At 53.0% G+C, this 11,267-nt stretch overlaps 2 protein-coding genes across 2 annotated transcripts; both read right to left on the bottom strand.

The window, feature by feature from the left end:
- Positions 1 to 65: 65 nt before the first annotated feature.
- Positions 66 to 3,900, bottom strand: TGME49_319658 (CBF/Mak21 family protein). Its single transcript, XM_018782963.1, has one exon. It carries the CDS (start codon positions 3,136 to 3,138, stop codon positions 1,114 to 1,116), a length of 2,025 nt encoding a protein of 674 aa, XP_018638036.1. The 5' UTR covers positions 3,139 to 3,900; the 3' UTR covers positions 66 to 1,113.
- Positions 3,901 to 6,312: 2,412 nt separating this feature from the next.
- TGME49_319662 (histone lysine methyltransferase, SET, putative) lies at positions 6,313 to 10,830 on the bottom strand. The gene is made up of 4 exons (XM_018782964.1): positions 8,377 to 10,830; positions 7,756 to 7,999; positions 7,287 to 7,379; positions 6,313 to 6,773 (listed from the first exon to the last, which is right to left on the bottom strand). The coding sequence occupies exons 1-4, from the start codon at positions 10,416 to 10,418 to the stop codon at positions 6,453 to 6,455; spliced, it is 2,700 nt and encodes an 899-aa protein (XP_018638037.1). The 5' UTR covers positions 10,419 to 10,830; the 3' UTR covers positions 6,313 to 6,452.
- Between the last annotated feature and the right edge of the window lie 437 nt (positions 10,831 to 11,267).

The following is an 11,267-nucleotide window of genomic DNA, read 5'->3' as shown; positions in this document are numbered from 1 at the left end:
CGGCTATACAAATATACATATATATATATATATATATATGTATATATATCCTTACATGCAGATACCAGACACTCACACCCTACAGGCTCACATGTATTTCCACGTCGCCAAGTGATGTGTAGCGCATCCCTGAGCATCAGAGGTAACCTGGGAGAGATGGAGATCTCTTTATCGTACGACTGTTCGTCAGAGACTGGATGCGAGACAAGCGAACTTTCCGGTTCCCACAACATTCTTTTCATCAAAGGAGGCTTCACAGGTCTAACGTCCGTGGGAGGGTGTCGCAAGAGCTCTAGGGAGAGTAGCGTTCGACGATTCTCGAGAAACGCTTTTCGCGGAGGAATGGCACAACCAATTCCGAGTGCAGATAGCGAAAGCAAGCAGCATATGTGGACTGCTCGCGCCCGGGTGTCTCTTCGACTGCTCACACCCTGCACGGTTACTTTTGACAGACACGGAAGTTCTCCAGAGTTTCCAGCTACATCTGTATCGACGCTGTCTCTGCATGTTCACCGAGAGAGAAATGTTTGCAGTTTCTTCTCGATTCTAGACGAGAGAAACGCTGAGCCTGAGGCAGCTTCAGGAAGGGCTTTCGCGTCTTTGGGAACGACGCGAAAGCGTTGATCTGTTTTGTCTCAAAAAACGTCTCTTCGTCACACGGAGTGAGAGCGAGCAGAAACGCTAGAGAACGCCGACTGAGACTCGGGAGATTTGCTTCTCTGTGGTCCGCCTGATCGACATCGCGGGATGCCGTTGCTCTCTCAGTGCAGCAACGGTCACTCGGTTTCTCTTCGGCCTCCTCGCAGAGCGTTTCACCTCGGGAAGCGCGTCGAAAGGAGCACAGGAAGCTGCGATCGAGAGAGGCTTCTGACACCGCCTCTCTCCTCGCGAGAGTCGCACAACCAGGATGCGACACTCGAGCTTTTCGCCAGCGAACGGAGGCCAGCGTTGCTCCCAAGAAAAGCAGACACCGACGACGCGGCTCCGCTCAGCCTGTCGCAGAAGTTCTCCGGGCGTCGGCTTCTCACGGTCAGAGTCTGGCGTCCAGGGACTGCAGAGGGCGGAGGAGATCCGCGTGCACGCACATCTGATTCCCTGTCTATTCTCGCGAGATTACCTGAGTTTTCTGCGCTTTTTCTGGAAGCACCCGACAGCGACGCTTGCAAGGCGTTCAATGTCTGCTGGGCTGTGTTCTTCCTTCTTGAACACAACGGCCGCAGAGTCGGCTTTCGCGGCGCGCGTCAGCTCGCGCGCGAGAATGGCTTCGAAATCCAGACTCAGATAGTCGTTTACGTCGACTTCGTTCCCGCATGGCTTCGTCACGTCGCTGTCAAACATGCAAGAGAGCTGTCTGACTGCATGGAAAAAATGGTTCCGCAGCAAGTCCACTTCCCACAGAGACATTTGCGCCTGCTGCTTGACGCACGCAAGGACGCCTGCCTTCTCGACCTTTGCATGCGTCGGCAGACACCGCTGGAGGACTCCCGCCCAGAAGGCGTCTCTCGCCGGGGGACCTGTCGGCACCACTGTCTCCGCGTCTCCAGAGACACCTCCCGCCGGCGGCGGCGCCAGGCTGAGGTGATTGAAGTCGAAGGCGTCGCCGGCGACAGAGAGCTGCGCGGCGAGAGAGGGATGGACGTCGACCAGCGACACGCAGACGGATCCATGCTTCTTCAAGAGGGCGTAGACGAGAGCGACGAGGTACAGCGCAGTCGCCGGGGGCACAAGGCAGGCGACTCGCGCGCATTTCTTGATGAAGGCTGCAACCAGGCTGTTCGGGAGCAGCGAGCTGCGAAGCGCGGCGTTCAACAGACGGCGGAAGCGGCCGTTCTTCGCGACGGCAAAGGCTGCAGGCGTGAGCATCTGGAAGAGTCGCTGGTAGAAGTGGAAGCAGACTTTTCTGGAACTCGCAGGCTCGCCTGCGTCGTCCTCCGCAGGCGACGCGCCATCGGACCTCTCCGCAACCTCCGCAGCAGCCAAGGCGTCTGGGTCGCCGAGTCGGTGTTTCGCGAGGAGGAAGAAGAGACCTGACAGTGCGAGGACCGCGACGGAGACCGTCTGGTCGGACGCGTGGAAGGCGTCGAGAAAGAAATCTGCGAGCAGCAACGGATTCGCCATGTGCGGCAAGAGAACTCGAGGGACTGCATGCAGCAGACTCTGCGTCAGTTTCGAGTCTCTAGGCAGATTGCGCAGAAACAGCAACCAAACCTCCTGGAAAAGCGACCTGTACAGCGCAGCGTCCCCGGACTTGGTCGTTTTGACGTTGGAGAGGAAGAAGTCTCCCGAGGCGTTCTCCCGCGAACAAGAAGCAGCCGTCTCCTCTGCGTCCGAGTCCGGCAGGTCGACTTCGCTCGCGTTCTCCTCCTCGCCTCTCGTCGCTCCGCGGAACTTTGCTTTTTTCGTCGCCTCAGGCGCCGGCAAACCGACCAAAATGGGAAACACGCGTCTCGCGAGCTCCAGAAGATCCTCAGCTTTCCACGCATGCCATTTGCCCTCCGTCGGGTCTTCGAGCGGAAGCGCCGAATCTGTCAACTCGGCCTCGGCCTCTGCAGGCTGCGGCGGAGCGCCTGCTGGCGTCTGTCTCCGGTGCTCGGAAAGGATTTTTCGGAGGACAACGAGGAAGTAGTAGCGGAGATCTGCGAACTTGCACAAATAGTCTGAGAGGAGGACATCCTGGAAAGCTGCGAAGCGCGCAGAGCGGAGAAGCCTCGCCACGAGACGCTGGAAACTCGCGAGGGGGAAGGATCCTTTCTCAGGTCGAGATGCGTTCTGGGAGCCGAGCTCGAGAGAATGTTGGTGCAGGAAGAGGCACATGAAAAAACGCAGAGCCGTCGCTTGACGTTCTTCTTCGCAAGTCTCCGACTCCAGGAGGTCCTCGAGAATCGCCTGAAGCTGGTCAAACGCGTGCAGCAGCCAGGCGGCGAACTTCGACGTCGGCGCGGCGTCTGGACTCCGGAAGAAGAAGCGAAAACGCTTCTGCGAGGCGCTCGCGCGCCTCAGAAGAGAGAAAAACGCCTCCAAAGGAGGCAGCAGTTCCCGCAAAGAAGAAGCCTCTCGGCACTCTGCCAGCAACGCCTTCGCCTCCGCAACCACCGCCGCGTTCCCGGTAGAGACCGGCCCCGCGTCCTTCACCGACATTGCAAAGGAGAGGCAACAGAAGCGAGGAGAAGGGAGAAAAACGGAAGGGGGGAAGAAGAGGAAGAAGAAAGAGAAAGGCCGGCAGTCTTCAGGCGAAGCGAAGAGTGAGAAAGAGTGAGATGCCGTTCGAGTGAGCGAGAAAAAGAATTCTTTGCGACAGAAAACCAAGTGTCTCCCTTTCCAGCGGTGACCGCTGTTAAAAGCCTGGAAAGGGGCGAGTCTAGTCCGCGTAAAAAAGCACCCCAAAAAGCAGAAGAAACGTCGCCCGTGCTTCAGCCTCGTTCATGCTTTCCGAAAAAAAACGGCAATCCAATTTCGCTACCAGACGTAAGAGGGAGTTCTTCCATTTTTTGCAACATCTGAAGATTCAGGCTCCCCACTAGCCAACAAGGTCGGCCTTGCGGGCGGGGACGACCTGCGTGTAAGGAAGCGAAAAAAACCTGCCCTGTTTGGAAGCATCGAAGAGAAGTTGAGCACTCCGAAGACGCATGCAGCGAGACTGAAGAAGGAAACTTAGGTTCGTCTTTGGGAAGGAACTGTGAAACGCGAGACACGGGTGCTGGGCAGCGACAGCGGAGACTCTACGAAAAGACAAAGAACCTGTTTTTCTCTAAAGGAGAGCAGAAACCGACGACCGCGCTGGTTCCTGAGAGAAAGGCAGCACGGAAGAAAAGAGAGACAGGACGAGTTCCTCTTTCCCTTAGAAAACGAGAGCCGAGGCCGTCAGTCTCCTCGAAAACAACAGACTCGCGCATTGGCCTCTGAGTTGCAAAACTCGAGCGCTCTCCTTCTTTTCTTCCGGTTGGTTACGCTGAGAAAAGATCAAGTCGAAAGTCGATGGGAGAGAAGGTTCTTTTGCGACAAGTTTGCATGTCTCTTCTGGCCTCGAGTCTCTGAAAAAAGAAACGCGCATGCACAAATCACCCGCGGCCCAGAACACCCCACAGAGGCAGCACAGCACAGATTGACAAGTCAGTGATATTCAAAAGTGAAAATAAATCTATCGAAAATTAGACATTGAAGTCGACGCAAAACATGCATAAACTTCTGCAAGCGATGTTCGTCGATCTTTTGGTGTTTCACTCATGTGCAGAAGTTCAGCTCTCGCGCAGTATTTCACATGCACGCAAAGATAGACATGCAAACAGCGATTCGAGCAACTGTATGATTTTCTAGATATGCTCGGATGCAGGCAAACAGTCAATAAGAACTATAAACATTTGTGTGTGTCATGACGCAAGTCTGCAGACTCCTCTCGACCTCCACATCTCTGAAAAATGGGCGGCCCTGCATCAAGGATTTAGTCTAACGACAAGACGGAGCCTTGAAAAAACGGCCTCATTCTCGTCAAGGCACGCTCGCTTCTCCACAGCTGAAGTGTACATCCACGTTGAAAGCAGTGAAAACGAAGGTCCTGTTTCCATGTATAGTTACATATATATATATATATATGATTGTATATGTACATGTGTGTATATATGCATACATGAATGTAAGGGGGGGGGGACTCGTCTAGGGGGATTTCTTGGCGGTGTGAGAGGAAACCAGTGGCCATTTTTTGAAACGAGGATCTGAAAAATCTTCTCTTGTGTAGCACTGCGGACGTCAACTCGACTAGATGAATGTTTAACAGGTTACTTCCAGAGCTCCTCAGTCTTTGCGAGATGCATCCCCGCGCTCCTGGACAGACCGACGCGGCGCGAAAGAAGCGTAGAATGTGTTTCGTCAGATCCGGAGAGCAGAGACAGTTGCTTTTTTGCGGAAGGGACTAAAGTGGAAACTGACACATAAAGGAGCGAATGGTAGTGGCTCCCGAGCCACAGCACGCGAGAAGGAGACTGCGATTCGAAGAAGGAACGCCAGTGCGTTCTGCAGGCCTGTGTGTTCCCGTAGGATTTGAAAGATATTTTGGACGACGTAAAGTACCACCCAGAAGGAAACGAGACGCTATACTTCCCTTTTGACGCTCGGGGGATTCCGCAGAGCCTTCGCATACAGCATTGCGGTGATCTTTGCGTTTCCAGTGCCAGCTTTCTTCACAGAGGCTGTGGTCGCTCCTTGTAGGGTTCAGTGCCTCGGTGCTCCGGCAAAGATCGCCGATTCACCTCACTAGCCTTGCGCTTTTCGTAAGATCCCTGTCAGATAAACGACTGCATTCGCTGTCTGCTCAGCGTGCTCACGGATCAAGGACGTAGAAAGGCCTGAACCCTCAAATTCACGGGCAACCGATGCATGCACAGGACAACACACCAGAGTGCGAGAAATATGGAAAGTTTAACGCGTCAAAAACTCCCTCGTCACTATGCTGGCGCATTCGCGACATGTTCGCTGTACATTTATACCAAAAAAGCACTTCTATATAAAGATAAGTTCGTAGAGGTGTAGGTACAGTTACATCTGCACCCAGAGACACAGATATATATATATATATATATATATGTATATATGTATGCATATATGTATGTATATTGCCATTTGTGCATATACGAGCTAGGGGTATGCTCTTTATCGATTTATGGAAGCGACTGAAAGCATTTCGAGAGCGTGCGAGGAACAGGTTTTGGCACTCGTGTGCGTGTGGCGGCCCAACGCAAAAAGAAATATTTTCCGACTGCATGCAGTCCAGTCGCTTCTCTTTGAGTTGTGGGAGAGCCCACAGTGTAAACCGCAATTTTTAAAAAGTAGTCACGTCTAAAATTACGGATTTGGTCGAATGGAAATACAGAGTCCTGCAGAGTGGATTCGCGATCGAGCAGCCGTTGCTTGAGAGTCGCGCGTTTCTCTGAAAGAGGAAATGTCCTGTTTTCTCCCTTCAGTGTCGAATCTCAGAAAACACCATTGGCACTGCATGTCTTTCCCCTGTCTGGGACTGCGAACAAACTGGCGGTCTTTTCTGCCTCACCCATCGCATGAAAGCATGCTTCTCAACGTCTTTCTTCCATCTCAAAAGAGGAAGACACCGCAAGCCTCACTGCCATGAAAGGGAACTCAGCAACCTTTGCGTTCGCCTTTGGCGGCCTGCATTTACACATATATATATATATATATATATATATGGGTGTATAAATATATACCTATATATGGATATATGCATACGTGAAAGTAGATAAATAGACAACTATGGTTTTTACCTAGGTGAACAGATATAAAAAGGTAGGGAGACATAGGTCGAGAGCTTAGGTTGACATTGACATAGAGAGAAATAGATCAACTAGGTAGAAATGGCGACTGAGAGAGAGACAGAGAGACGCCGCCAGAGACATGCATGCATGTTGCGACACAAAGCGATATTTAACCACGAAGGGGGTACTTTTTCAAAGGGAAGACATGTATTGTGTGCTGCGACTTTGTCCCTGTGTTCCTTGCTCCATTTCCAGAGAGTCTTCTCGGATGGACTGGCACCGGATTTGCAAGCGCGCGATGGCCTCTCGCAAAACGCGTTTCCGATGCATGCGAAATCTGAGCGCAACCTCGCGACTGGCCGTCAAAGGCTCGAAGGGTGCCTTTCCGAACTCCACTTCCCCTGTTGGAAATCTTCGAGTCTTCAGAATTTCAGCGTCTTCCTCTAAAGACGACGAGTGCGACCGGTGATGGTCGTGTCTCAGCAAACTGACGAGGAAAGTGCATGCGCGCCTCTGCAGAGAAGCAGCCGCAAACAGGAGGAAACGCACAAAGAGGGAGAGAAAACCAGCTGCGAATGATTCGAGCGTGGTGTTTCCGAATCCGAGGAATGGCACGCGAGGAGAACACAAAAAAAGACAAAGAAAGGTCAACGAAAAGATTCAAAGACCACAGACAGAAACAATCGGTACAGAGGACGGAGACAAAAGAGGCAGATGGACGAGGAGACACGAAGCGAAGGACAGTTAAGAAAGGAGAGGAAAGCAAGAAGGGAGATGAGGATTACGAATGAGCTCGACGGACATGAACAATAAGGGAGGTAGAGCGAAGGCAGCAGCAAGAGAACCGAAAGAAGATAGAAGACGCAGAGACACCGGGAAAGGTCTTCTGAGTCCGTTTCAGCCTGCGCGGATTCCGGCGAAGTCGAGCAAACGTCTCAGCTGTCCCCTGACAAGAGCCCCGCAGTGATAATTGCGAGTGCATGCTCTTCACTACTATCTTCCGGCTCTGAAAGTCGACAAGCCTACCTCGTTGTCTGCAGAGAACGGCGTATTCCAAGACGCTGCCTTCTCGACGTCGATCTCATCGTTTCCAAGAGAGTCCTCGTCCAGCATCAGAACCTACACCCCACAAAGACGCATTCTTGTTTCACTGGGACATCCTTTGTTTATTTGAATTTCTTTGCTCTCAGTAATTGATTCTTTGTGCAATGCCGCAACCTCTGACGCACTGCAGCCATTTCTTTCGTCTCCTCTCTACTTCGCTGTTCCTCTCTCGTCTCTCTCTTCTTTCCACCATTCTTTCTCTCTCTTTGTCTCTCCCTCTTTCCCTCTTTCTGCTTCTCTTTATCTCTCCGCTGAGCGCGGCTGTCAAGTCGTAGGACATTCGCAGGTTGCTCCCTGGACCGGGAGAGCTGGCACTCTCTCACTAGAGACCGAAACCGCCTTTCCTTGTCCGCAGCTTCTCTGAAAAAATCCTTTCCCCTCTCCGTCTCACCCTCGCAGCCGCCAAGAGTCTGCCCTCGACGAGAGGCTCTGCCGCGAAGACGGTTACGAGAGGAGAGAACGGCGACGCAGCTGGACGCGCTGGATTTGGAATCAACTGAAGTTTCTTCAGAGCTGCAGACTGGCGAGGCGGAAGGCCCCCAAAACCGGAGAGCAGCAGCAAGTCAGGGACGTCTGTTGCAGCCAGAGCTGCCCTCACGAGAGCGGCAGAAAAGAACAGAGTTGTCTTCTCCTCGCTGAAAACGCACGAAAGAAACGACGCCGGAGACGCAAGTCCGGCAGGTGCAGAATCCTCAAACGGAGGCGTCGCTCGAAGCCAACTGCATGCGCGCAGACGTATTTGGAGACTGGAAGCATCACTTCTCCGAAACGCCTGTCGACGCCGTCGCATCGGAAGACAAAGAGATAGACAGAGACAGAGACAGACGTCGACGCAGATAGACTGACACACGAATACATAGATCAATTATACAGACACAGACATAGGCAGACATAGGCAGACATAGAGAGACATCCACAGGTACAAGTTTAAATGCATATTTGCACTCACGCGACCGACCTCACATGTCTGTTCGCGGAGAGTCTGAACACAGGGGCAGTTGCGTATTTTTACCGAGGCGAAGCATCGAAGAAGCCGTAGTTTAGCAGGCGTTTGTCGTTGTCCTCGCCGTAGGAAATCAGGATTTCTTCTCCGGCGCGAATGTCTCTCGCTGCAATGATGCTAACGTCTTCTTCCGAAAACGCTTGGTCCTCAGTGGCACCGCTTGTCTTTTCGGTCCTTTGAAAAACATGTTTTTTTTCCCGTCTCGTCACCTTCGCGTTCGCGGCCGCGTCGCCTCGTCCTCCACAGTTCAGAAAGTCGAGAAGAGGAACGAGAGAAGTCTCGCCGCCCACTCGAAAGCTCCGCGAAGAAACGACACAGGCAGCCCACTTGAGTTGCTCGACGTCGAAACTCTCTTTGAGGCGAGAACGAATCTCCTGTCGTCCCCAAATCATGTCTTCCTTCGGCGAAACTCCATGAGGAGGAGGAGGTGAAGCAGGAGAAGAGAGGATGCGATCGACGGCGTCAGCGACGCACTGGTAAGAGTACAGCCGTTTGAGAACAACGTTCACAATCCGGTGTTCGAGCGTTCGGAGGGCCGTCAACTCCCAGAGAGGCAGCAGGTGACGAAGATCTCGAGGGCAAAGAGACACAAACAGCCGCCAGATCTGCGAAAGCGAATCTGCGGCGCCAGTGTCACCTCTCTCTGTCTCTGAAGCCGAGGAACAGACACCCGGAGACAGGGAAGGAGGAGGAGATACAAAAAACGATGAAGCAGGAGATGTCGACGTAGACAATGACGGAGCCCAGGCAGTAGATGACGAGGGAGCCAGGAAGCGAAAGAAGAGGAGAACGACAGCGAGGCGCATTTGCGGGTCGTCCACGAGCGAATCTGAGTCTAGAAGGTCGTTGAAGAAGTTAAACAGAAATGTTTTGTTTCTGTCCTTTTCATCCTGTGAGTTCCGCGAAGCACCCGGGTGAAACGCAGTCCGAGGACTCGCTTCCGCTCCCTCTGACCGACTGTCTGGACACCGCCCTTTCTCTAGAGAGAGATCTGAAAAGGAGCTGAGGAAAGGACTGCCGTCTCCTTCTCTTCGCGAGTTCAGGACCGAAGCGCTGGAAGGCCCTCTCTCCTCTCGTTCCTTTCGTACCCCGACAGACGGTGCTTCTTCTCTCTGTGCCAGCCAAGCGAGGACGTTCTTTTCGGAGAAGTGGAGGCGGCGCGGAATCGCCGCAATCACCTCTCCCCTGTGGAAATGGCGGCGCGCAAAGAGACCTCTAAGTTGCGAGTTTTGTTCCGTCGCGTCCCTCGGCGTGAGCGCTTTCTCCGGCTGCTGAGCTGCTGCAGGGAAACTTCCACCTCTCTCCGCGGAGACGAAGGAAGAGTCGCGAAAGTCGAAAACGCTGCTCGGACCGAGCGCAAGGCTCTCGTCCGCAATAAATGCGCCCGCCTCGCGCAAGAGACAGACGAGGCGACCAAACGCCTCGCTCTCATTCTCAAGCTGCCGACATTGATGCGCTGAGGTCTGCGGCGATGCATGCGGCGATGCATGCACAGCTGTCGAGAGCTCAGCGAGGCGGGGGGAGGACCGGCAGTTCTGTGGGGTTCGCGGCTGAGAGAAACACTGCTGACGAGAGTCTCTCGACTGGTGTTGGTTTCGAGTCTGGAGAGCCGCAGGCGAATGGAGAAGGACAGAGAGAAGAGAGACAAGTGACTCTGCAGAGGGACGCCCGAAACGCGACGAAGCGGCAGAGGCGCAGAAGCGAAGACATGTACGCCCAGCGCGGTCGTGAGAAGAAGAGAAAGAAGAAACTCGAGAAGAAGAGAAAGACGAACGTGGACGAGGTGAAATTGCAGGCAAAGAGGCAGTAGAGGCAAAAGAGGGTGAGGAGACCCAAGAGGCAGGCGGTGGAGAAGAATGTGAAGAATAAGAGGGCAACCAGGAGGCTGTGGCGAGAGAAAACGAGGACAGAAAAGAGGAGGGGCGGGCAGTGAGTGTCACAGAACGATGAATGTGTGAAGCGACAACCTGACTGGGAAACAGAAGGACGAGGAGAAAAAAGGAAAGGCGCAAGGCGTTTCGAAGAGCCATCGGATCTCTTCGTCTCCACATCCGGGCAAACGCCCCGATATAAGTCTACATGAAGATTCAAGTGTACATACAGCCGCGCCTTCACTTCTTATCTGGTTCCTGGATGGCTTCAAGTGTACGTACACCCCTCGTGAGGCGATGTCCCCATCGACCTGTAAGAGAAGAAGATTTACGGAGACATCGGATGTCTCAGCAAATGCGAAGAGGTTTGTTGTCTGCTGTCGGTGTTCCAGAACACCGAGTTCCTGGCGTTCGCTTGCTCCCCGCAGCAGCAGTGCGGTTGAACTTGTCTTGGTCTCCTCAAACCTTCGTCGAGTTCCCTGGAAAACGTTGTTTAAGAGTCCCTGGAGGAATACGGGCGACTGTTTTTCGAGAGTGTCCTCCCGCCGAGACCGGCCTCTCCATGCAGGTCGCGAAAAAAGAAGGCCCTCTGCAGAATGCGCGCATACGCCCGCGCACAGCTGTGTCAAAAAGTCGTATTTATCCGATCAGAGGCATCTATTTAGAGGAGTACACACAGAGAGACACCCATACACGCATGCATACAGCCAAACAGTTGTGGAGATGTAGACAGAGAGACACAAACATATATCTATTATGTACATCGACAGACAGTTGAATATGCATATGAATATGTATATATATATATATATATGTATATAAATATATGAATGTGTGAATGTGTATATCTCTAGTGTCGCTTCGTCGTCAGCGGCGTTCATACGACATAGAGGGGAGGGCGGGAGGAAAACGAAAGGAAGACTTGGGGAGAAAGCGAAGTGAAGAGAAGCGGTTCACGACGCCTGGTCAGCAGAATCCGGCGCTGACAGCTGTGGCTCTGGAAAAAAGAAGGAGTCTTGAGAGTGAAAA

This window comes from Toxoplasma gondii, chromosome IV (genome assembly GCF_000006565.2).
Source record: "Toxoplasma gondii ME49 chromosome IV, whole genome shotgun sequence".
NCBI lineage: Eukaryota > Apicomplexa > Conoidasida > Eucoccidiorida > Sarcocystidae > Toxoplasma > Toxoplasma gondii.
Note: the sequence above shows the minus strand (reverse complement) of the source record. Positions and strands in the feature narration are given on the sequence as shown.